The sequence below is a fragment of the Pipistrellus hanaki genome, assembly GCF_964339955.1.
Source record: "Pipistrellus hanaki genome assembly, chromosome: 7".
NCBI lineage: Eukaryota > Metazoa > Chordata > Mammalia > Chiroptera > Vespertilionidae > Pipistrellus > Pipistrellus hanaki.
The window spans coordinates 68,562,614-68,590,406 of NC_140509.1; the positions used below are offsets into that span (position 1 = coordinate 68,562,614).

The 27,793-nt window shown below is 38.0% G+C and overlaps 1 protein-coding gene across 2 annotated transcripts; it reads right to left on the reverse strand.

Moving 5' to 3' along the window:
- TBPL1 (TATA-box binding protein like 1) lies at positions 1 to 27,630 on the reverse strand. Of its 2 annotated transcripts, none has more exons than XM_084890844.1 (7): positions 27,380 to 27,630; positions 7,816 to 7,888; positions 4,978 to 5,060; positions 4,760 to 4,823; positions 2,612 to 2,715; positions 2,423 to 2,517; positions 1 to 539 (listed from the first exon to the last, which is right to left on the reverse strand). In XM_084890844.1, the coding sequence occupies exons 1-7, from the start codon at positions 27,499 to 27,501 to the stop codon at positions 460 to 462; spliced, it is 621 nt and encodes a 206-aa protein (XP_084746970.1). In that variant the 5' UTR covers positions 27,502 to 27,630; the 3' UTR covers positions 1 to 459. The 2 variants fall into 2 exon arrangements, with proteins under 2 accessions (XP_084746970.1, XP_084746969.1); XM_084890843.1 differs by having other exon boundaries at positions 7,816 to 7,994; positions 27,380 to 27,516.
- Positions 27,631 to 27,793: the final 163 nt, after the last annotated feature.

The window sequence follows — 27,793 nt, forward strand, 5'->3', positions numbered from 1 at the left end:
TGAAGAGAGACCTTTTCCAAACTTTTATTTGTGCATATTCAATTGAAAAAGATAACTTTTACAGGTTCTTTGGTGCCCATATTCAGCATACAAAAATGTAAAAGACTATTCACAAATAAAACACATTAGCTCAAACTGGAAAAAAAAACAACAAAACAATTTAAGGTAGTGCACACTGTGACAGCTCTGCTTATGGGACATGAGAATTACTGCGAAAATAAATAGAAATGTCCTTCTGTAAAAGCAGCAATGTCATGTCTTGTAAACTTCCTTTTTATATTACAGCAAAGTTTGAAATAAAATCCAAAGGGACTGGAGCTTTTTACACTGTAGCCGTGAATGAATAAAAGAGTCTATTTTCTCAATTATTGTTGGTCCAGTTTCCTTTTGTTTTGAGTCCAATGTGCAGCAGGTTTTAAAAGGTGCTCAGTTAGGGATTCTAACCAATTAAGTGATGAATTATAAAATCTCTTTCCTGCTTTCAAACACGAATGGGTAAATCTGTTCCACGGCAGTAGCGACAGCCTTTACATTGGGCCCTGAAACAAACACAACGGAGGAAGGGTGAGAAGAAGCACAGAGAACAACAGGAAAAGCTCAGTTCTCACAATTAAAAATACCCGAGTAGCCTGGGGGTCAATGTTTTAAATAATCTACAAACATAACTCTACACATAATCATAATAAAAACGAAGAGAATAAAAATGTTCCCTGGACAAGGAAAGGGAATCTGAAACAGCGATGTCACTCATCTTGTTTTAGGGCACCAGTGTGAAAAGAGCGCTCATAAAAAACATCCAGATTCTCACAGAGGAGAACAGGAAGTACTCTGATAGGATGATTAGAGGGAGAAAGGGCAAATGGGCCCGGAAAACCATTATCCTTTTGGAGCCTGCAGTCTGGCTCTCTGTTGGGCTACTGAAGCTCGCGGAGTCCGAGCCCAGCAGAGTAAAACAAAGCTGCTGATGGCTGTTCTGAGCCACCTGGTCTGAAACGCCCACAGCTTACTCAGGCAACAGAACACAAAGAAAGCACAAGGGAATGAGGTGATGCTGGGAATAACTTTTAAAAATGTAATCGTCCATTTAAATAGCTCAAAAGAAACATGAAAGTGAATAAAAAATATTTTATAACATTTTGAATAAAAATGGCTTCATAACTATACTTATCACCTCTGAAGGATCCTAAAAAACATACATATGGACCTGCTGTAGATTCTGACAATCTAAACACATCTCATATTGTTCCACTCCTTCCTGACTCAGTTTACCCCTACACATAGTATAGTGATTTCCCCATGGGAACCACTGAGTATGTGTTTACTGAATTTACAGGATTTCATAAATATTATAGATGTAAATAGATAATGCATCCTAATTAACCAGGTCAGTTGTCTTCAGTTTGTTACTGTGTTGTTTAAATATCTATTAACTCAATAAAAGATAGACTTTACATATGCATCATTTTATTCTAGACTTAGCAGAGACTTATCTGTAGACTTTGGGGCCCCTCAGAAGACTGGGTTCTGGAAGTACAGAAATGACAACTGAAAGAATGGAACAAACAGACGTGTTCCTCACCACTCCACTTTTAATGCAGGCACAGCCCTGGCAATAAGCTTGAAAAGTTTCAGAAGTAGGTGTGAAAACCCATGGGATGAGTCAAAACTAAAACTTACTTATTTAGTGTTTAAAGGTGTTAATCATTTTTACTCTCCCTTAAGGATTGAGGGAATAAAAAGAAAAACTCAAGGACACTAAAGAAATTTCCTTAACACAAATGTGCCAAAAATTGGGTCTGATTCCCAATTTTTGTCTCTGTATATTTTATAAGCACAGCACCTTTACAAATCATCTGCAGAGTTCAAGATACTCTCTGACACCCAGGCCTAGTGTTTAGAAACCACCTTTTCCCAATAGTTGACTCAAAAGATATGTAACAAATAGGTACCAATTATATTTAAATCTCTGCTTAGGTAAAATCTTTATGAAGTTCATAAAATTGGATTCTCTTACATATTTTAAATGGAAGATATTATAAGTTTAAAAGTAATATTATGAAAAAATATACTAGAATATTCTTAATAGCTCAAAACTGGAAACTCCAAATGCTGTGGACTGTATATGTATACACTGGACACTGCACAGCAATGAGAATGAATGATCTATCACTACACAGAGGATGAATCCTACTGGGATAATAACGAGTGAAAGAAGACAGAAGCAAAGTACTTTGTTATGGTTTTAAAACAGTACATGAAAGCAGGTAAAACTAACCTATCATGTTGAAGTCAAGAGACTGATTCCCCTTAAAGGGCAAAAGTGACTAAAGGACAAATTAGACATTCTTTCTATTTTGGTATGGGTATCTCTTATTTCATTCAATACAGAATTGACAAGTTTGGTTTCAATGTCATAAAATACCTGTTACTGTGATACTTCCTGTTGAAAAAATCTGTAATGTAGCTCGTAGAGATTTTATCCGATAGCACACAGCAGGATGAAGTTCAGGTTCATAACTACACACACACAAAAAAAGCCACAATATAAGTGTTTATAGCCTGACAAGTAATTTCAAATTTGGTAAGTTACTTTGATTTCTCAAAGACCTACCTGGCATGAGGTCTATTGTTCTTTGTGAATTCTGGCAAACGGATTTCAAATGGCATGTTACACACTGCTAAAACATTAACAACCTTAAAATCTGTAAATATTACCTTTAGGAAAGAAATAAAACTCAGTGAATTATTTTGAAACAAAATATCTGCTCATCAGAGAAATCCTTAACCATTAAGTTTCAATCTTTAAAAATAAATAAAACAAATATCTTAAGCATGGATCCAGTATTTTAAGTTATCAGTGATTCATTAAATGCTGTAATCAAAGAAAACCAACTCAAAAACTTTATTAAGAAAATAAAACCTGAGATATTTGCATGATTGACTTTCATGTTTAGTTTAATACTTTTTTATATTTGAAATGGGATACTCAGTCTACTGGGATAGGAGAGCAAATAGAAGAAAAGAATGAAAACACAGTCCTCTTCTCAAGAGTTTAAATGAAAAAGTTGCTACTTTAAAATTCAACAAATAGTTGAGTATACTAGTACACTAAACTGCAAAGATCAGACTTTTTTTTTATATGCAGTGAGGTAAAATGATCTTTCTGTATGCTTAGATGTTTGTTTTCTTTATGGGGACAGAGTGAGGGATAAAGGGATAAAACTGTGCTTTTAATTTACTGGAATGTCTCTCAACATTTCTAATTTTATGCTAAGATAGGAAACTCTAAGGCTAAAATTAATGTCCCTTAAAATTAATAACTTCAGCAACTCCCTGACTGGTTTTATCTTATCTTTTCAAATGTTCCTAGTAAAACCACAATTCTGAATAAATAACCATCCTCCAACTCAGTACCTGCACCAGACAGCTGCAGAAAGCCATAAAATTGTGCCAAGTGGCCCCAGCATTTTTTGTCTCTAAATCACCTGTCTTCAACCACCAGAACTCCCACAGGCACCAGCTAGTCAGTGCTTTCCTCTCACCTTCTACCTCAGAGGATATTGAAGACATCAGAGGAAAACTCAACTTCCCATCACTTCCCATCCAAATTCAAAAGAGCCTAGGCTCATCTCTTTAGGGACTCATCTTTATCTTTCATTTACTCATTATCTGCAAGTGACTTAGCAAGTGCATAATATGTTTTAATTTTATTCAAATTTATGCCTTTACAAAATTATGTTGGATGAGGTTAGCCTGTCAGTGATGGTCACTGTATAAGTGTGAGAGTCTGCTGACCACTGTGTACATGTCAATAGGGTCCTACAGCTCTCAGAACACTGTGATACACACACATACACACACACACAACATTCTTGGGATGATCAGAAATATGTGTGTGTGTTAGTGTTTTTTTAGGGGGAGGGAGAAGAAGGGCATATTAAAGGGCATATTGAGTTAAAAAGGTAATTAAGAAGTGGTGGACAGAGACCAGTGGATTCTGTGACTGTGGAGGACGAGCATTTGTAGCATTTTATCTTGTTTACACATGGGGGGCTGAGGAGTTTGAGAAATCCAGGAGGAAGAATCCAGCCACCTATGAAAATGACAAATGAGCAACTCGTATGGAGGATGGTTCCCTATCTCTGAAAGGGAACCATCTACACTGTATAATGTAGACTCCTCAGGGAGAGGAGTCTACATTATATAGTGTCTTTTTTTAAAAATATATATATTTTATTGATTTTTTACAGAGAGGAAGGAAGAGTTGGAGAGATAGAGAGTTAGAAACATCAAGGAGAGAGAATCATCTGTCAGCTGCCTCCTACACACCCCCTACTGGGGATGTGCCCGCAACCAAGGTACATGCCCTTAACCAGAATCGAACCTGGGACCCCTCAGTCCGCAGGCCGACGCTCTATCCACTGAGCCAAATCGGTCTTGGCTATATAGTGTCTTGAAGACACAATAAATTTCTTATGGGCAGAAAAGAAAAGAAAAGAAAAGAGAAAAGAAAAAGGTATTAACTTGTAAGAAAACAAGCCGGTGTCTCTCTATAAGAAGAATCTGGAAAAAAAAAAGCCAGAATCCTTTAAAAACATCCACGTGGATAAATTTTGCAACTAACTTTTTATACTGAAGAACAGTATAAAAACCTTAGTAGTTTCTGTCGTGATTTCTTTAGTCTACTAAATTCAATGTTTTAACTTTATAATAATAAATCCTTGAACATTTGCAGTTTGATACATTTTGAAAATGTTACCTGAAAACCTAGTTTCTGCAGACTGCGGGCTAGACGTCTGGCACCAAATTTAGCCTCTTCTTCACTATGGTTTTAGGGGGAAAAAAAGACTGTTATATAGGAAATCAATTTTATACTGAGGAACTTGACAAACTGTACATATGATTTTGTTCCTAAGTCTACAAATGTTCCTTCCATGAGGGGTAAGTTAAAAAATTAAAAACCCAAGTAAAATTTACCTTGTTGCTCCAGTGCAAATAATTTTTCCTGAGGACCAAATTGTAGCTGTAATTCTAGGTTTTCTAAGTTTCATTAATACTTTCTGGAAAAAAAAGTACATAATAAGGATTAATTTTCATATACAGAGTGAATAAAAATAGGCTTATAGTTGTGAGTATGCAAAACAGTTATTATTAATAATTATCATTAATTATTGTATAATTTTTCATCAAACAACTGTAAACATTTTTTGCCCCACCCTGTATGCTTCTGTTCTGTGTGGCTATTTTAATGTTTAAATACTATTCCAAGCTTACCCACGATCAAAATAACTGTTCCTACATCATCCACCCATTTTGAAATCAAGTACCATACTGAACAAAAGAATGTATTAATCCAAAAGGACATTTAATTAAAAAATGCATGGACTGTATAAATCTCTCACTAATACTTAAAACTGATGAAGTACCAAGTATGTAAACATTTCTTCTCTCATTCCACTCCAGTCACATAACTACAATTTATAATTTGCATAGATCCTCAAATATAGGAAATTTTTTCACATCTCATGAGCTGTGCAGAAGCTGTTACTTTCAACTGGAATATTTTTCCTTCATATTTTCATTTCATTCAAGTTTCTCACCAGATGCCACTTCCACAGAGTCTTCCCTGACTCTTCCACCAAAACACCCATTCCTTTATTGCTCTGTGAATTCTAACCCTGCTTTCTTCAGCTTCATGGTATCCATCACCACTTCACATTGTCTTACAGCTAAAAGGCCTATTACATATTCTAGTTCTATATGCAAATTTTGAATGCAAGAGAAAAGTTGGAGCTAGAGATATAATTTTAGATATGAAAGGCATTTAAAGCTATGGGTATGAATAAAATTATTTACAGAGTGAGTATAAATAGGTCAAGAATTAAGATCCAAGATAACATGTGAATTTAAGTTTTCACTGCAAATTTTCATTTATGAGAATATTTATCATATGCCCATTCTGTGTAAGAGATAAATGTTTACTGAATTATGTAGCACATAAATGAATCAGATATTTCTCCTTAAAACTCTTGTTACAGTCTGAGGTCTTCCTTTTCTCTGTTATATTCCATATTATCAAACTAGAAAGTTATTAAATTTGGGAAGACAAAAATTAACGAAGACACAAAGTAAAATCTGAGCTAAAATAAGTATAAAATTTCCAACAGAAGTGGCTGGGAAATACTAGACTAAGTTTATTCTACGTTTGTCTTTCACCACCAGCTTGTCCATCAATTCAGCCTTTTCAGTTACTATTCTTAGGAAAGATGAGTTCCCTGCCATATGGTATATCAAAAGTTTCAAAGTAGCATTAGCAAACTTTTTAGCAAACATATTTATTCTTTTTTTTTTTTTTTTAAAATAAAGATGGCATTATTAAACTTGAAAATCTTTAATTGCAGGTCATTGAAAATTTTAATTCATCTTCACTTAGTTTCTAGCACTAAAAACTAATAATATTTTTCCTAAGTATAATGGCATCTAATTTTTACAACTTAAATAAAGCCTTCAGATACATTCTTAATTTTCATAAAAAATATATGATACATAATCTCATCATTCTTTGGTTATAAAAGCCAAATGAACACCCACTGTCATGTATGTTAACCTCAAAACACTATAAGGTTAAGCCGAAGCCGGTTTGGCTCAGTGGTAGAGCGTCGGTCTGCGGACTGAAAGGTCCCAGGTTCGATTCCGGTCAAGGGCATGTACCTTGGTTGCGGGCACATCCCCAGTAGGGGGTGTGCAAGAGGCAGCTGGTCGATGTTTCTCTCTCATCGACGTTTCTAGCTCTCTATCTCTCTCCCTTCCTCTCTGTAAGAAATCAATAAAATATATTAAAAAACAAAACAAAACAAAAAAAACACACTATAAGGTTAAAAAAGCAAGTTAATAGCTTTTATTTTCAATATTATAGGTTTTACAAAAACTACAATTAGAATGTATAGGGTAGGATATGAACCATATTTTCAGCAATTTGCTACTGAAAGAATACCAACTATCTTGGCTAATTAAAGAGGGCTTTGACAACATGCTACAAAATTTACAATCTGACTTTCTCCATTCTAGGACACCATTCAAACATAATTATCTATATATATATAAAAGCCGAAGCGGCCAGCCATCTGGCTGGTAGCTATGACATACACTGATCACCAGGGGGGCAGACACTCAATGCAGGAGCACAAACCACAGGCATAGAAACATGGGACAGACTAATGAATTTCAGAGGGAAGTGTGGAGGGAGGAAGGCAGAAAGAGATTAACCCAAGACCTTAAGTGCATACGGATTATTCGTGTACCAGTGGGGTCCCTAAGCCTGGCCTGTATGGATCGGGCTGAAACCGGCTCTCTGACATCCCCTGAGGGGTCCCAGATTGTGAGAGGGCAAAGGCCAGGCTGAGGGACCTAACTGGTGCACAAATCATGCACTGGGCCTCTAGTACTTAAATAAATATACACATAAAGTATAAAAGTCGCCTTTTTCAGTCAAAAGAAATTGAGAGAACAATATAAAATGTCTAGTAGCCAATGAGTTCTTTGGTAAGACTTGGAGATAAGTATCTCCAAAGGCTGCCACTTCATGAGAAAAGCGGCCACTTCTACAGGGCTCACTATTGTATCCAGCACAACTAGCACATGGTAAGGTACTCATAAACTATCTATAGCAGTGGTCGCCAATCTTTCGGACCTCACAGACCACCAGTGGTCCATGGACCATCAGTTGGTGTCAGATGCTCTACAGAATAAACACATTTTAGTACATCATTCCTAGTACTATACAATTAGCATACATACCAAAACTCAGATACTTACTCCAACATCACGCTTATAAATTACATTTGCTCCCTCCAAAGCAATCTTCCTTAAGTTCAAATGGCATCTTGTTCTAAAAACACAGACTACATTTGTAATTAAAATGTCCAATGCAACATCACTGTCTGCATCCATTGGGGTAGTTTAAAAACTTAGCTTCCCACCACGAAGATCACATCCTGAGAAACAAAATAAAATAAAGTAATTAAACTTTAATGTTTCCTGAATTTTTCACAAATAAATTTGAAAATTAAAATGCAAAAAAAATCTATACTATTTATTTTTAAATGTTATTCAAATCAAATGTCCCTAATATTGCCCACTAAAAATGCCAATTTTAAAAGGTATCTTTAAAATCTAACTTTCATTCCTTAAATTTAATAAGTAACTTTACACGCCAGGAGGCTGCCAAACTTATCTCCTGCTACTTGCCTATACAACCACCATGTTCCAGGTGTATCACAGTCATGGCAATTCTCCAAACACACCAAGTTGAAGGGCTGCACTTTGTGGTTCCAATGTCTAATAATTAATGGCACTATAACCTATCTCACATTTGCTAGGGCTATAAAAAGTCTAACCTATTTTTCACTTATTTCAAGTAAATGATTTAATTTTAAGTTTAAAGAAGCAGAAATATTATTAATAACATTTATAAACAAATGTTTCTTATTTACCAGTCATTCATTTATTTTCACCTACCGAACACCTAGATATTGAGGATACTGGAGAAAAAAAGTGCATGAGGCCAAGCCTTTTGTCCTCAAGGAGCTCACAGATGAGCGTGCGTGCGTGCGCGTGTGTGTGTTTTGTAGGAAGGCGCTCTAACAAGTAGCACAATATCATTTTTATTGAGATCACAACTTCCAAAATACTTATCACTTTAAAACTATTGACAGGAGCATTGCCATAAACAAACAAAATGAGCCCTAGCTTGTACTATGCGAAAGACCCATATTCCAGCTAAAAAAAATTTCTTTGGGTTTCCATATCTTATATAAATAAGTAATGATTACTCACCTAATTTACAAAGAGAAAACCAGAAAGTGGCAACAGATTTAAATTATGTGACTAAATCAATGAAGATGCCAAGTGTCCAAATAAAGAAAATTCAATACTGTTTTCTGCCTCCCACTATACTAGAACCCAGCAACAAGCCAGACCAAGACTTCAGCACCTCCACACAACCAGACTGCATCCAATTCTGCATGTCAATTGTTCCTCAACTTCATTGTATTTTCTCACACTTATGTTCCCTACATTCTGCTTATTTTCTCACTTTTCTGTTCTTTGTGTGTGTTTAAGCAAACTCAAATGATTTTTATGTTTAAGGTGTGGGGTAGAGGTGGCAGTGACCCTTATTAATAGGTATATAGGCAGATTAATAAGCAGAGGACAGAGGCAGTTATCAATACTGATCTTAAGCAGCAGACTCAATGTCTGAATAATCAATTACTAGCTATGAGAACGTGGGCAAGTTATGTATTTTCTCTGTGCCTAGGTTTTCTCAGATGTGACATGTAACAAGGATGGTGCCCATGATTATATTAGGGGATTATATAAAATGTATGAAAAGTACTTAGCACATATATCTTGGAAATAATAACATAAAACAAAAAGTGATTATGGATAAAATGAGTTCAAATCAACTGGCAGAACAGAAGTTTCTTAGCATCACTTCCCATGATTACATTGTAACTGTGAGGTACAAGCTCCAAGCTGCTCATCCCAACATCCACTGCATCCTTCCTTCACAAGGGACAGAACCCAGCTGTGTAACCACACACATTGTGGAAGAAATAAAATACTACACATTCCAGGCTCCCAGGCAACAGGTACAGCCAAAAAGTCACATAACTCTGTGACTCTGTCAATAAAATGTAAAATGAAATAGTTTTGTGTCTTTTGGAAAGCGTGCTTAAAGGGACTGATCTAAGCTAGCAAGAAAACTCTTTGCCTTTCTGCCCGTCTTCATACTTGTGGCCTGGAGTCTGATGTGAGAGGGGGAGCTCAAGGGGCCATCTGAGATCATGAAGCTCTGGGTAATAAAATTCCTTATTTTCCCTGTACTTCTGAATTCCAGATGTCATGAATATGAGAGAAAATCTATTTCCATTAAGACCCTCATACTGGATTTCTGATGTACGCAGCCAAACCCAATCCTAATCGACACACATCCCATGAGAATAAGCTACAAAAAAACATTATTTAAGGAGAAGCCGGGACCGGTTTGGCTCAATGGATAGAGTGTCGGCTTGGGGACTGAAGGGTCCCGGGTTTGATTCCAGTCAAGGGCATGTACCTTGGTTGTGGGCATATCCCCAGTAGGGGGTGTGCAAGAGGCAACTGATCAATGACTCTCTCTCATTGATGTTTCTAACTATCTCTCTCCCTTCTACTCTGTACAAAAATCAATAAAATATATTAAAATAAATAAATAAAATAAAAGTAGCAGATACTGTGACTTTTTTTAAAAAAAGGAGAAATTACATATAAATAAACTATGTCAAATTTACTGCTTCACACAGATTTTTTTTTTTTTTTACATTAAACAGGCTAAAACAAATTCACTTAAGATGTACTTCTCTGAGTATTAAATTAGTAAACTGAGGAGAAAATTAAAGGACAATAGGGTAAAAATAAGTGAAGATAGAAGGGGTAAAGCAAACCTTTGTGAATGCAAAGAAGTCTTGAACTTCAAAACAGATGATTATTTTTATACCGCAGCAACTTAAATTCTAAAGATGAGGTCACACACATAGTTCATCCTAAGTATGTACTTGGATGTTTAAACAGTCAAAATGTTAACAATTATTGTATTCAGAGAGTTGGCATCTGAATGATTTTAAAATTTTTTTCTTCTCTTGTTTTGTAGTCTAGTTTTATCTTTTTAAAAACAACAAATATGCCGAAACCGGTTTGGCTCAATGGATAGAGCGTCGGCTTGGGGACTGAAAGGTCCCGGGTTCGATTCTGGTCAAGGGCATGTACCTTGGTTGCGGGCATATCCCCAGTAGGGGGTATGCAAGAGGCAGCTGATCGATGACTCTCTCTCATCGATGTTTCTAACTCTATCTCTCTCCCTTCCTCTCTGTACAAAATCAATAAAATATATTTTTTTTAAAAAAAAACAAAACCAAAAAAACAAATATTTATTAGATTTACTATAAAAAATAAAGTTAATTCCATTTTTATTTAAATATAGTTATCAGTTATTTTTCCAGTGCCCACTATCTAAAATGAAGACATGGTTTAATTGGGTGTTTTCTCCTGTTTCTGATATAAATACCTACTATGAGTTCAAATATAATATATCCTTCTAATAAGAAGAAAAGTTCAAAACTGCAGCTGTCCTAACTTCAGAAAATGTTATATTTCTAGCTTTCATTAAATGTACTTTATAAGTCCTATGACTTTCTAGTGGTATTGAAAAACATTCCTTCAGCACCTGAAACCTTAAGCAACACCTGGAAAACACTGCCACCTCCTGGCTTTTATGACAAATTGCACTTAAGACTAATACATATTAAATTCCACACCAGAAAAGATACTTCTGAAAGGCCATAATAAACACCATGATAAAAACAAAACAAAAATTACTCTAAGATATAACTAAAAGCAAAACAAATAACCCTAAAGAAACTTAAGTATACAAAAAAGTGATTCTAGCTACTTTAAGTGTATTCAAGTTGCTTATGAAGGTATTGAGAGAGGGGCCTAAAAGGTTTAACCACAAAATTGCCATCTATGATTTAAGAAATGGCAGAGGGAAGGCTGGCTACAGACTAATTTGCAAATACAAGAACACACTTGTTCCCCTAGGGATCATTCTTTTCTAAAAGACATGGCATTTAAAACCAACTCTTCTTTGTAAAGCTCCCAAAATAGCAGACTAGAAAACAGTTTGTATGGTGATTCCAACCAATTACTATACCTGACAGTATCCCAACACATGCCTGTGACCAAGATGGAAAAATAAAACATTTTGCCTTTGAGAAAAAGGGTGTTCTTTTGCACCTGTTTAACAGTACAGCATATACCTTACTTTTCTGGAAATTGGTAATATCACTGTACCCTCCCAGTGTGCTCCTAAGACTTCAATTTAATTACCTATGTCAAGCACATAGTACACACACTCCGTTTATTAAATGGCAGCTATTACTGTTTGATAGATTTACATAGCTAAATGTTGTAACCAAATAGTATTTAATGAATTGGTACAAAATTTGAGAACAATCACATTACCAGACAGAAAAAACTGAGGTCTTAATAGGTCAGACAGGAGTCAGCAAACTATAGCCAAAGGGCTAGCGCTTGTTCTATAAAAAAGGTTTTATTGAAACAACCAGGCTCATGTTGTTACATAATGACTATGGCACCTTTGAGCAGTTCTAAGTCCAAATGACCTACAAGACTAAAACAGTTACAATCTGGTCTTTTAAGAAGGTAAGGGTAAAAAAGGGGGAGAGGAGGGAAGGGGAGGGGAAGAGTGGAGGAGGGAGTTAAGGGTAGATAATTTACCAACAGGAAGGGTATAGAATGAGTCTTCTATTAGGTGGGAGATGAGACTAAATGGTTTCTAATATTCCATCTAATTCGAAAGTTCCCAATTATAACAGCTTAGATGGAGACACACTTAGACAAAATTTAGAAATTATATACTAACTTTTAATTTTAATTCTGGAGCTATTATGTTAGTTTAGTTAAATCAATATCCCAATTATGAACTTCCCACTTACCTTCAACATGCATTTGTGTTCAAAGGGACAGTAAAGGAAGAAAGTTAGATGCACTAGGGCAGTAGCTGGCAAACTCAGTCAACCGAGCGGCAAACCGTGGCTCGCAAGCTGCATGTGACTCACGAGCCACAGTTTGCCGACAACTGTATTAAGGGGTGACAGCAGACAGTGAACAATATTGCAAAACCTTTCACTTGTTTGGCAGGATAACATTCTGTCATGAGGACATGTTTTCATGCATGACTCAAGAGCTTATACTTCAGAAACCAGTCCTTGGGGTTAACATTTTTATTTTCTAACCACATGAAAAAAGTCAATAATAATATGCTTGGTCACAAAAATCCTTGTATTTCCCAAGGAAAGGATGATATATTATACCAACATCTATATATATAAAAGGCTAATATGCCAAGTGTCCTCATGGGAGTTCGGTCACTCACTATGACATGCGCTGACCACCGCAGAAAGAAGAAAGGTCCTGGCTGGCAGCCAGAAGGCCCCAATAAGCTCTGATCACCTGCCAGGCCTAGGGAACCTACCAGTGCACAAATTTTGTGCACAGGGCCTCTAATATAGAACATTTAACAAATTCTATATAATAAAGAGATAATATGTAAATTAACTCTCACACTCTCACAAGATGGCTGCCTATAACCAGGCCATCAGGAGGGTTAGTGAGGGGCAAACAAACGACTGAACAAGTGGGCTGCATGGGGTAACCAGGCCAGCAGGGAGTTTAGTGAGGGATGACCAAATGACTGAACAAGCAGGCTGCATGGGGCAACCAGGCTGGTGAGTGGGCTGTGAGTGGTGACCATGCCAGTGAGGGGGGCAGGGGCAGGTAAGGCTAGGAGCAACTAGGCTGGCGGGGGGAGGGGGGTGTTAGAGGCGAACAGGCCAGCACGCAGAGGCAGTGAAGGGCAATCAGGTCAGCATGGGGGGCAGTTATGGGCAACCAGGCAGGTGAGCAATTAGGAGCCAGTGGTTCAGGATTCTGAGAGGGATGTCCCAGATTGGAGAGGCTGCAGGCTGGGCTGAGGACCCCCCTCCCATGCACGAATTTTGTGCACTGGACCTCTAGTGCTTAAATAAGAGCAAAGGTATTTGATGTACAAAATCTTTATCACATTATGTTAAACAGAAAGTTATAAACTATGTTCACTACATGTCTCCAACTACTGTATCTCTGACTTACTCTTAATACCAATTCTGAAGACTGGTAAGCATGTGAATAACTGGCATCAAAACAAAGTGTTACACTTTAAAAAAATCTATATTAAGAAAACTACAAAAAATGTTAATGGAAGTTAATTAACAATAATAACTCTGAGGGTTGCCAGCAATAATCTATTTTTAAAAATAGTAAAGAGCAGTATATTTTATGCTTCAGTTGATAAAAATATTTGTAATGGTGCTTAAAAGGGGGTGAAGAAAATGTAAATGATACTGACTTTTCTGAATGGATGTTAAGAAAAGAGAAGTCAGTGATTTACATTCTCATGAACAAGTTCGAATTAAAGGAAAATGAAAATTTGGTAAGTTAAATTAAACTTAATACTTAGTTAATTTAAACCTATATTCATCTCATACTGATGTTTAAATAGCAGCCTTCTTAAAATTTCAGGCCAACCAGCATGGCTCAGTAGAGCATCAACCTTTGAACCAGCAGTCATGGTTTGATTCCCAGTCATGACACATGCCTAAATTGCAGGCTAGATCCCTGGTAGGGGATGTGCCAGAGGCAACCAATCAATGATTTCACTCTCATTACTGATGTTTTTATCTCTCCCTCCCTCTCTCTTCCTCTCTGAAATCAATAAACATATATTCTTTTTAAAAAGAATTCCACTATTTCAGAATGTACTACAGTGTATAGCTAATGGAATAAAACTTGGATGTTGAAGATGTGGACCCTGATGGAAGGTACATGTCAGCTGTAAACTATTCCTATCCTCACTTGTATAAAATGCAAACCCCACTTCCTCACAAAATTGTTTTAACAGAATAACAAGCACCTCACAAATTAAAAATGCTCTATTAAAATAATGTCATATTAGTCAGTGCTAACATTAATAATAATCTGAAGCAATGTCTAGTTAGAGATAACAAGAAATATATTTTACTGAATATAACCTAAAATTTGGGGATTCAAATATCAAGCATATCGAGTCCTTATGTAAAAGCAAAATTTGGACAGATTTAGTATTTCAAATTAATGTCTTGATGTATGGCTTTTAAAGAAGATAGCATATCACTTTCTGGTTACATAAGAAATACTGAAAGAAAAAAAGTCACCCATCATCCTACCACAATGATATTAATAATTACTAATATTTTTCTATGCTTATATTGACACGTTTTGAGGCTGCTAAATCTACATATTTATCTGTGCATATTAAATAAGATTGGGTTCACATTATATGCTGTCATATCTAGTCAACAAAGGACTTTGTAAAAACCTTTGCACAACCTGAGATATAAAAATCAGCAATATTAAATTGATTAATTTTCTTTGAATGCGAAAGAGGTTTAATTTTTCAAATATTACTAACTACTATTTATTATGTTAACTATCTCATATCTTTTGTTCATTTTCCTTCTGAGATTTCTTACTGATTTATAAAGGCTCTTCCATGTGAAGAAATATTTGTATTCTGCCTGCTTATACTATTCTTTTGTTAAAAATGATCTATCCCCACTTGTACACCTGGCTAACTCCCACTTGTTCTGTAGCTCAGCATCACCTTCACCCAATCCATTCTGTAACAATGAACCGGAAATCTAAGCATTCGTAGAGCGCTAGGGGATAGGGTCCAGCAGTAAACAAGATCTGGCAAAAGGTATAGCAGATGTTCTCAGCTCTGAGGTGAGTTAAAAATATAAACTGTTCGACCCTGAAGGAGGGCCAGCATGGCTAGAGTAGGAAGAGTGAATGAGAAATTGGCATAAGATCAGCCTGGAAATGCAGGGAGGAATCAAATCATAACTTCTAGACCACGTTAAAACTTTTCATATTTATCCCAAGAGCACGGTGAATGAAAAGAAAAGCAAATGATGACAATGTTTTTAAAAAATATCAGTGCTGCTTTTGTAACAGGAGAATGAGCTAGTAGATAAGAATGGGCAGAAAACTCAGTCAGGGTCTACAGTGCAGCAGTCCCAGGAGAGATAACTAGTAGGCTGATAACAGGGTGAAGGAAAATGGAAAGAAACATAGAGGAGAGAGACATTTTCTGGAGACAGAGTGAACAGAGCTTTGAGATTGACTCAAGGAAAAGGGAGCATGACTCTAGGTTTGTGGCCCAAGATACTATTGGCTAGAACAGAAAGAGCAGGTATGCAGGGGAGATGGCAAATGAAGGAGGGGTATGGATTCTGTTTTAGAAATGAGGAACCAAAGTAAATTGTGAGTCATACAAGAGGAGAGACAGAAAAATCAGATAAGAGTTCATTGCTCAGGATAAGTCTATGTCTATTTAGATTGGAGGTGAAAATTTAGAAACCCCAGTATAGAAGGTAATTACAACCACGGTGGGTAAAATAAGAAATCCAAGGGACTAAGACATCTGATCCCCAAGATTAAGGCAGAGTATCCCTACTCGGAGTCCATTACTATGTTGCTATGCATACCACTATCACTGCATTTTCCCACAATCTAGAGAATGTTTCTATTTATATATGTTTCCTTGGTTGACAATAATCTTTCCAGATGTATGATCAAATCTTATTTCTGTACACTAGCCTTGGCATAGTTCCCAAGGCACTAAACACATTCAATATAACATATGTAAGAGCTTAACCATTAGTTTGAGATTATTAAGCAGCAGTATCTATACACATGCGTGCACGCGCGAGCGCGCGCACATACACATTTAAGAGCTCAGATTCTGGGGCAGATTATTTGGGTTAAATCTAGACTATACCATGTTATCATCAGTCTTATGACCTTGGGTAAGTTACTTAATGCCTCTGTGCCTCAATGTCCTCACCAGCAAAATAAGGCAAAAAAAAAATTACCCATCAGTGTTGTAAACACTGAAATTTCAAAGCCTATAGCATAGTACTTGCACATGGTAATATGCATTCAAATTTAACTATTCTCATTGTTACTATTATTATTCTCCTTCCTTCATTCTTCCATGGTTAGAGAAATGTTCAAAAATAAAAAGGAGCCCCAGCTGGTTTGGCTTAGTGGATAGAGCATTGGCCTGGGACTGAAGCATCCCGGATTCGATTCTGGTCAAGGGCACATGCCCATGTTGCAGGCTGGATTCCCAGTAGGGGGCATGCAGAAGGTAGCCCATCAATTGATTCTCTCTCATCATTTATGTTTTTTTCTCTCTCCCCCTCTCCCTTCCTTTCTGAAATTAATTTAAAAAAAAAAAAGTGTGAATGCAAGGCTCAAACTTGAACTGCTAATAGCTCATCAAAAACTTAATCAAGAGAAAACACTACAATGTGAAAAAATAACAGTGAAATTTCCTATTTTTACAGTTTCAATTGCTTTTATAGGTTTACTTTTCATATAAAATGCCTGTATAAATGTAGACAACCTGTTAGAGGTCTATGCCACTTATGACTGCCATGTTAAGAAAAGGAAGGTAAGCCTGACTAGTGTGGCTTAGTGGTTGAACAGCGACTATGAACCAAGAAGTCACTGGTTCAATTCCCCATCAGGGAACATGCCCCAGCTGTGGGCTCGATCCGCAGTGAGGGGGGAGGGTGCAGGAAGGTGTCAATCAATGTTTCTATCTCTATATCCCTCTTCCTTTCTCTTTCTCTATATCAGTGAAAAATATTTTAAAAAAGAAAGGAATTTAAGATTATGAAATCAGCTCCTTGTATAGACTTCAAGAATTCAACCTATTCTAGTTAAGTTTTTACTATTTGGTAAAAAATGCAACATAAATAAAAGCAACAGGATTACAGAATAAATACACTTTCCATATATAAGCACAATTAAAAATTTCTGGTTTTACACAGAACTGGTCAGATTTTAAAATGATAAAAATGGAGAACTTGGCTAAACATCAAAAGAAAGCCATAGATTTTTTTATGCTGGAAACTAAGTTCTATGAGAAAGACTAAAGGACAATGATTTAAAAGTAGCACAATAGTAAACTGAGCAATTAAATAATAACATACAACTAAAAGAACACATAACAAGAGTGATAAGGAAGTATTCTGATTTGAACATTGGTTCTTAACAAGAAGTTGAAACAAAAACTATGAAGAGGCTCAACCCCTAAAGCATTAATTAACTAAGGTTTGTAGGGCCCTGATTTTTAAAAAATTTCCAAGTTGTTTCTAATGGGCACTTGGTTAAGAATCACTGGGCTAAAATACCATACCACAACAAGTCAAAATAACGGAATTTTCCTTTCAATCTGCCTTTGGCCTCTGCATGACATAAAACGTTACCAATGAATGGCTGTTGGCTTAATCCAAAGTCACAGTTGAAACTCCTTTCTACTTGACCTCTCCAGGGCATAACTGGGAACCTCTCATTCTCAAAATTCTCCCTCTGACAACACCCCACCCTTGGCTTGGCTTCAGAGGCACCTTTCATCTTAAATTCTCCTCCTAGCTCAAATACTTTACCATCTACTCCTTTAATCGGAAGTTCTTAACCAAATTTCATTTCAGGCCTGAAAGCTCAACCATAGGTTCCAGGGCGAGAAACCCTTGAAATTATATATGTACACAAAATCGGAATGTGGCACCTGAGGAGGCCATTGTTTTCTTCATATTCTCAAGTGAGTTAAGACCCCTGAGGTTTAAGATCACTAGATACCAGTAAATCCTTTTCTTCATTCAACTTTCAGGCTTCAATTGCTATACATGAGTTTATGGCTCCTACTATCAATGCTGACCTATCAGAGATCAGAACTCATATTCCTAACTGCCTATGAGGCATATTCATTGAATTAACACATCCAAAATTAATCACCTCAGAAATACTTGCTGTCCCTTGATTCTTAATTTTAATGGAGCTACCGTTCAACACTTACACACCTGAGTCAGACATTTCAGACCATCCCTCATCTCTTTATTCTCCTTTAACTTCTAATTTAGCTTCTTTTCTGCATCCAAAGCATCAGTGTTTTATTTAAGGCTTTCACATGTCATTGTGCTACAGTCTTCTAATGGAACTCTCTGCTTTCCATCTCCACAATCTGGTCCATCCACCAAAGAGGCAGCCAGAATTATCTTCCTGACTGTGCCACATCCTGCTTAAAGACACATCTCTTGGCTCTCTCACAGGGACAAAACAGACTCTAACTTGCTTTGTTATAAATTCAGTGAGCTTCACGTTTCCAAATATACCTTTGTAACCTTTTCTACTTTCAGTACACTTAAGCAGTTTGAAGTTACCAATCCTCTTGCAATAGCAGACCCTATTCTGAGTGTATATCTGCCTAGGATGCCCTTCTCCACTCCTTCAATTAAATTACTACTCATAATTGCATTCATTTAGAATACAACTAATGTGGCTGGACACTGGAAACACAGCTCAGAACAAAATAGTCAATAAGGAACACCCATGGAAGTTGTATTCCAGTGGAAGAAACAGACAACAAACAGAGAAGTAATTAAAACAGAGAAAGTGACCTAAGGAAGTAAATGTCACAAGAGGAACTTCAGGAGAATGATCCTGGAAGGCCTCTGAACTTCCTCAAAGATGAGAAATTCTTCTTACAGTTAGATCTTGAAGGATAAAGAGCCAGGCAATATGAAAAACTGAGAGAAAAGACCCCAAAAATAGAGGGCACAGCAAATGCAAAGATACTGTTATAACTGTCTCATGATCCTTGAAGAGAACTGTTTAATATAAACATGTTTCTTTAAGATTTGTTTTAACAAGGGGCACTTGGTCATCAACTCAATAGTTATGAATTAAATGAATACTTGAAGAGCAATTAAAAGAAAGAATCGTTGGGGTGGGGAAACAGTGGGAATAAAGACATTTTTCACTATAATAATAATCTTCATAGGCCCAAACCACTCAAGCTCTCCAACAGTACCCTATTATTTCCTTAATAGAGGCCTGATGTGTGAAATCCATGCAAGAGTAGGCCTTCCTTCCCCTGGCTGCCTGCACCAGCTTCCCTCTGGCACCCGGGACCGGGGCTTCCCTCGCAGCCCTGGCTTCGTCCAGAAGGCTATACGGAAGGACGTCCGGCTGTCTAGTCTAATTACCATATCACACTTTTAATATTATAGATTTCACTTTCTGGTATGTTCTGCTTAGCACATTTATAATTGGCTTTAGTTCTGACCCCCAAATCCTGAAGGGAAACTGTGTTTTGGGAGCTTTGACAAATACAGAAATATAATACATTTCTAATGTAAGGAAAGAATTTAATTAAAACACACACATATAGACCCTCAGCACTTCTGATACATATTTCTTTTTCCCTCCTCTAAGAGTTTGCTCTCCATTTCTCCCCAAGGGTCCTAACTCATCTATAAGCTAAGTTCATTCCATGATAGCTGGTTATAGACTGGCTACCTCTCTGTTCCTTTCAGCACAGCCACCATCCTATTAAACAGGGTTTGATAAAACTATTACTCATCTTTTTACAAAGTGAGGTGAGAATACAATGCAAGATAAATGAAGAATATAAGACATTTGAAACTCTTCCAACAGGCCCAAAACAAAAAGCCTAGAAAGAGTAAATTAAAAGACAGATATTCTTAATGCACGTACAAATTAACAATTATCCAAGTAATTTTACTCTACATATTGAAGCAGAATTTTCAAGATTACTGGCTAGCCAAATGTTTTCTCTGCCAAATTGACCTAAAGATATGCTACTGAGAAAATGATAAAACCATTACTACAGCTTTTTGTCAGTTGTGAAGTGTTAAGATGTCACATCACTTACCTCAGGCTCTCCCTATCACCACCACCAAAAAAGAGTGGAGAACTGAGCTAAAAAATCTAGTGTGCCTTTGAGATTAGCATATAAAACTTGTGTTGAGGAAGGCTTAATGAATTGGGTCTGTCTTCAACATGGCTGTGTTTCCTACAACCACCTAACCTGCCCCCAGTGGAGATGCTGGGATGTGGTAAACCCATGAGCAATGATGGATGCTCATTCCAACTCCACTAGATTGCACCTGCACACAAGAAACTGGAGACACTCAAGAAACATGCTGTAGCCATGAGCAGGTCAGAAAAAAAGACTTTGTGGTTCAACAAAATTATCCGGTAATCTGTAAAGAATTAGTTAGTTCTTGGTCCACAAGTTTCAGGTTCACCACGAATCTTAGCTGAGGTTCAGACTATTATTTCTATAAATATTGACTATAGTAAAAAACCAAATACCCATCTTCATATTTGCACTTTTAGGTTACATAGTGGTTTTATTAGCTTTATATCTAAAGGATAGCAACACCTGTCCCTGAAACAGTGTGGTGTAAAGGACACCAGGGAAACATTAACAATGTGTTAGATCCTTATCTCAAAACAGAAGGCTTTATTATGGACAATAGTATTGACACCTTGGAGATGTGTTTTCCTAAAAAACCCTGAGAGAGAGAGGGAAATAGCCATAATCATTTCCTGGCTTATCTGTATTTTTTAGATCCAGAATCTATGATGGCTATGGGAATAATATTAAGATCACATCAATACTAAATCTATTCTGGCCAATGCAGTTATTACTCTAATAAATCAACAGTATCAAAGTAGACATTACCCTCTTTAAACAGAAAAGCAAATCCACACTCTAAATACAAGCATATTTGTCAGTCTACTTTAGGGAGGGGTATAAAGACCAACTAAAACCAATAAAAACAGCACAATATGGGAGAAATTATAAAACTTTACCCCTGTACATTTAAAGCAAAATATTCTTTTAATAACATATTTTATATACATTTCTAAAACACATATTTTATACAAATATTATTTTAACTAAAAACCAAGATCTGGATAGGAGCCAAAATAGAAGAGTTTGCAATTCATTGTATTTTAGCATAATTATTCATTTTCTAGTCAGCAGTTTCAAATGTATTATACATACTAAAACTAAACTAAAATATCTGGACTTAACTGTTAACCATTTCAATAGCAGCCTTAAAAAGCTATAATCATCAAGTTATTCCCCTGGCTAGGTAGCTGAGCATTTGGTGTCAGTCTTACCATAAACAAGTATAATTTTGCAATTTCATACAGTCATTCTTCAGCCACTTGAATTATTGGAGCCTGGCAGCAGTGTCAGCTCCTGCTAAAGTTACAAGGTAGCCACTATCTAGAACATTTATAGTGACACAGAAAACTCAAGTTAAATGGCTTGACAATGATACCAAGTTTCAAGTTTAGCATCATTTAAGGTTATACAAGTAAAAAATAGTGTCTTCTAAAGAAAGACTAATTCTGCTAAATGAAACCATTGGAGTCCATTGCTTTTATTCAGAAGTACCATACAACTAAATAAGCAGTCAAGTCCACAGGGAAATAGCATTTCAATAGCTTCAACACAGTGCCAGACCAGGCTTTGTTGGCCTTCCTTTTCTAAGAAACAGAGATGTCTCTTTTTACTTAGTCCATCTGCCATAAGTGATAACCAGATGCCTGTGTGACAATTCAAAAATTAAAGCAAGTGCTTCCCCCTCCCCTACCAAAGTCCAAGAGTAGAGATGAGTCGAACAGTCAGTGCTCACAAAGAATTTCAATGCTTTCATAGAAAGCCTCTAAATCAAAGAAACAAAGCATTCAAGCGATCTAATGGTTCACCTTTAATGTACTACCGAGTACCGCGGCTTCGAGCACCAGCGGACACTTTTCCATCTCACTATGCTGAGCACTGTTCCCAGCATTACACTTGGTAACTTGCTCAAGGCCACATTAAGCAGCACAGCCACCATCCTGAATACAAGCAGGCTGTATTCAGAGGCCATACTCTTAAACTCCACACTAATTCTAAGAAAGCATAGCTAATTTTGATCAAAACTGTTCTGTCTCAATAAAAATATTTGTAATTTATCAGAAAGAGAAAGAGTAACACCATTTAATTAATAAAATAACATTTTACTTTTTTTTTTTTTAAAGTTGTGAATTAAAAAACAAAAGCATACCATGGACCAATGTCTATAGACAGATGTTTATGGTGCTAAACACAAAGTACTAAAGCCACCCATCCATACATGTCCCAAGAAATCTCTGTCCTTAACACACAGTGGGATTTTCAGTATTCTCTCTTGACAGATAAATATTGTATGGTCCAAGTCACCAGGCAAACTTTTGTGCTGCATTTTGGAGGGTGAAATTCAAAAATCTCATTATTGACTCCTACATGAATTCTGATTTGAACCATCCCGGAGTTCACTTCTGTGTGTGTTTTCTTGAACATTTTATGGGATCCCCAGAAGTCTGCTTCCAGTATAAAACGAGCCATTGAAGCAAATTCTGTATTTTATTACCCTTTAGTCAAAAGATAAAACCAGATGTATACAATTTCTAATATGACCCGATTCCTTTAGAATAATGACATAATTCTGGAATGTTGCTTTTCCACAGTCACACACACACACACACACACACACACACACAATCTCTCTTCTAAATAAAAGGTTGATTGTTACTAAGTGGCCTGAAAGACATCAGATATGTATATAATTTCACCCTTTTGAAATTTCTCAAACTGGGAGTCTTGTGACAAGAATACTGTATCTACTCAAGGCAATGAACCATTATTATTACTACTACTATTGTTATTTATTTACTTATTTAATTTGTGAGAGAGAGAGAGAAATATCAATGTGAGAGAGAAACATCGGTTGATCAGCTGCCTCCCTCAACCATCCCAACCAGGGATGGAACCTGCAACCTGGGTATGTGGCCTGACCAGGAATCAAACCTGCCACCTTTTGGTTTTACGGGACTACGTTCCAACTAACTGAGCCACACTGGCCAGGGCAGTAAACCATTATTTTTATTGTTTGAATTGGTCAAAAAAACAAAAACTCTAACCATGTTCAAGAAATGTTTGCTGCTTATAACTAGCAGCTAGTATAAAAAGTTGACATTTTAAGGATCAAGAATTAGACTACTAATTAGATGCCTAAAAGTTGCCCTCATTCACTAGATTGACTCCCTGAAGTAAAATAGAAATATATCCTTCTATTAACATTAATCTTCAAAATACACACACACACACACACACACGCATGAATATTCAACATGATGACAATTCATAGTCTGAAACCTCAGGAAACTTCTAATTTAGCAGGTATGGATGAAATCCTGACACCAGTAACTATAGCTCCAAGCAGTATGTAATAAAGGATTTAAAATTCAAAAATTTTGTCTGTCATATTTTGGTGTCCATGCATGTCATTTCTCTGCTATCTACAAGTGCAAAAAAAGGCACAAGAAGAGAAACACTTTTCATCCAACTTTGCACACCTGATGTGACATCAGGTATATAAAAGGTGCAAAAAGTATGGGTATAAATTACAGTAAATCTTTATTTATTATTTCAAAAATCATAATATAGCTAAATTTTCAAAACACTAGAGGTTTTAGCTCAGAGACACTATGGGAACATTCTACTATAAATTATTCTAAAATCAATTTAAACTTTAGTTTTCATATCACTAATTTCTTCACATGGTCTATGATGCAACAGAATGAAATGAATCACCAGGTTATTACCGGCCTACTTCTCCTAAAACAGCACTGATACCCACTCAACTGTATTATACAATATTTGCTGATTTTAAAATGTGCCACATCCATAAGAAATATTATAACACTCTCCAAAAATATTCAGCTATGTGTCTTATATGTATTTCCTCTGCTTTATAACAAATTCTATATATGTATGCATCCACAAAAATTTTCCACATGAAGAAAAATTTGGGGGAATCACCTCAATTGTCCCCCTAATCTGGCAAAATGTAATTTTGGTCTAACATTCAGATGCATAATGATGAGAAAAGATTGATGTTAAATGTTTTTTAGACTAAGAATTAGGAAAATCTATGGTTCAATAAATAACCAAAAATAGTCTTTTATCTTTAAAAAAAAGTGACCATGTCTACAATCACAGTATTACTTCTGAACTTCTAAAACACCTTCTATTCTAAAAATTTAAATATTTTTCATGGCTTATCTCCATACAGTCTTTTGATTCTCAGCATAAGGCTCTTACCTGTTGTACTACACAACCAACACCTATTCAGAATGAATACAGAACATCTGACATGACTACTCCAGTTCTCCAAATAAAGGGGAGGTGCACAGAAGGAATATGCAACACACGAAGTGCCGTTAATGAAAAGGATATACAGCCGAAACCGGTTTGGCTCAATGGATACAGCGTCGGCTTGGGGACTGAAAGGTCCCGGGTTCGATTCCGGTCAAGGGCATGTTACCTTGGTTGCAGGCATATCTCCAGTAGGGGGTTTGCAAAAGGCAGCTGATCGATGACTCTCATCGCTGTTTCTAACTCTCTATCTCTCTCCCTTCTTCTCTGTACAAAATCAATAAAATATATTTAAAAAAGAAAAAAAGAAAAGGATATACAGACCAAGCACATGATGACAACTTCCTAAGAAACAGAAATAATACAAATAGCATTTAAAAAATCCTATTTTTTATTAGGACACAAGCAAGGTGAGGAAAAAAGACATCAAATGTTGGAAGGGTTGCAGCAGAACAGGGAAAGCAAAAATTGGATTGTGAATAAAGGTGGAAAGTGGGGCTTGACGCCAACTCAAATATAGAAGGAACAGAGGCAACAGCTAAGAGGTCCAGGTGAACTGAGTGTGATGGCAGCCTTGACACTGAGGACTGAATTCACGGTCTCGTATACACTATGAAAATTCTGGGGCTGCCCATCCAACAGCCTCACGTGTGATCATATCCCAGCACAGCCTTTACAGAAGAACAGCTACGGTATATGAAAAGACTAGAAGCCCGGCGCAGGAAAGTCGTGTGCGGGTACAGTCCCGAGGCCAGGCCTGCTATCAGGGCCATCGTCCCCAGCTGCCTGCAGCGGCCCTGTCCCCTCCCGCCACGCACCCCCAGATCCCCATTGGCCATCAGGTGATGGGAGCCTGCCGGCTGAGGAAAGGAACCAAGAGGTGGTTGGTGAACCGCATAGTGACTGGTCCAGAGGTGGTGCTGCCCTTAGGGTCAATTTGCATATTACCCTTTTATTATATAGATTATGCAACAATCCATTCATTAACCTAAAGATGACAATATCATGTTTTTCTTCTTAAAATGCAATTTTAAATTTCCCAGTGTTTTGTACTTCCCATCTTTGTTAAAGGAAACTGCCCACCACTTTTCACAGGAAAATCCTTTAGCAAGAGACATTGAACTTCTATCACGTGAAAAAGCCCGAGTATTCGGGCATCAAATTCAGGAACACACAGTAAGTAGATCATTACAGTTTCTGGGGCTCATTTCGAGGGCAGAGTGTACAAAAAGAGAGGGCTGGACATAAGGATGATACCTTTTTGTTTAAGAAGTCAGGCTTAGCAAAACAGAAGCTGTGCTTGACATAACTGCTTCGGTGACCGATCAGTTTTATTCTCATCCTTAATCTTCAGTGTGTGTACAGAGCTTTGTTCCCATTGAACACAAAAACGATATTATTGTGGTACGTATGTGTGGCCTTTTCAGTATGCCATAGGAGAAATCTCATTCACTGACCTAGTATAGTTTTGGAAAATATAAAACCTTTAAATAGTTAGTGATGTAAGGCTTAAAGAGGCAGCATAGACCTGGACGTACCAGGATTGCACTGGCCATATGAAACAATAATTTTTTAAACAAGATAGTGATAATAAAAGCCTCTTCTCCATTGGAATTAACTGACCATCTCCTTAAACTTCCAAAGAAACTGCAGATTATAGCCGAACCTTCTTAGATTTTTTCAATTTCCCCAGAGAATCTGCCATTGTTACTTCCCACAAAAATCACACCCCAAGCTTGTTTCCTTTTCTTTCCTTGAACCGATGTGAAGGCACACTGTTCCTCACGCTCACACCCAAGCCCACGCCGCCTAACTGGCAGTGTCGCTGGGGAACCGCAGGTGACAGATGCAGCCTCGGAGCTCACAGATGTGGCTTGGCTGCAGCCTGCGCCTGGTTGCAATGCACACACTGACACGACCCGCAGAGGCACATCGTCTCGGCAGAAGAGAGTTTTAAAAAACCGTCGCTGCCAACTGCATTCACTTTTAGGATTCTTCCCGTTATCAAGCGCTTACCCCAACCAACCCTCGTCCCGGCTCAGCCCTACCCACAATTCATTCTCTCTTCCTCCGTTTCTAGATCCTTCTTCACATCTTTTTGGCTAATAAAAAAATAGTAACAACAAAGCGGGTCTCTCGACGCGGATGAGATCTGGGAGCCCCCCGGCCGCGGCAGAGGCCACTCAAGTTTTTCTGGGGAACAAACGCACCCCCTGAGCATCTTTGCACGACCCTTCCTTCCCCGGGTGAGGGCTGCACACGGGCAGGCGGGCAGGGAATCTCCGGCTCCCGGCTCTCCTCTCCTCCCAGGGGTGGCGAGCGCGAGAAAGAGACACCTCTTTTCTCCTCCGACACCCCGCTGGAAGACGCTCCGCGGCAGCGACGCCCCACCCTCCACCTCGCCGCCCCCAACGAGATCCCCCAAGGTCCGTCCCTGCAGGACTCCCGGAGCCGTTTCCCAACCGGAGCGCCCCTCCTCCGGCGACCCGCCCCCGCACGCCCCGCTCGCAGCCCGGCTCCGGGGCCCCGCACCGCCCGCCGCCCGCGGCCCCGCACCCGCACCGGGCCGCCCGCTCCCCGCCCCCCGAGGGGCGCCCCCGGGGTTACCGTGGGAAGAGGGGGCGGCGGCAGAGGACGCGGCGGCAGCGCTGATGCCGGTGGCGGCGGACGCGAAGGATAAGCTGGAGGACGAGGAGGATGATGATGCGGGCGCGCTCTCCAGTCTCCATGGAACTCCCGCCCCGGCCCGTTGCTAGGAGCCCCCGAGGCACGGGCTCCCTCTTTCGCGCTTTGTTGTTCCGGGTCCGGGGCGGCCGCTGCTTCCCCGCGACAATAAATAGACTAGACGCGGGGGGAGCATAGAGACGGCGCTCCGGCGCTAGAGCGTCACCGCACGGGGCTCCCCCTCCTCCCTGCCTCTCTAGCCTCCAACTTCCGGCTCTCACTGCTCCCGCCTCTGTCTCCGCCCTCTTTGGCTTACTTCCGCTTCCTCCTTCCTGGTCCCGAACTCCGGCCCCACCT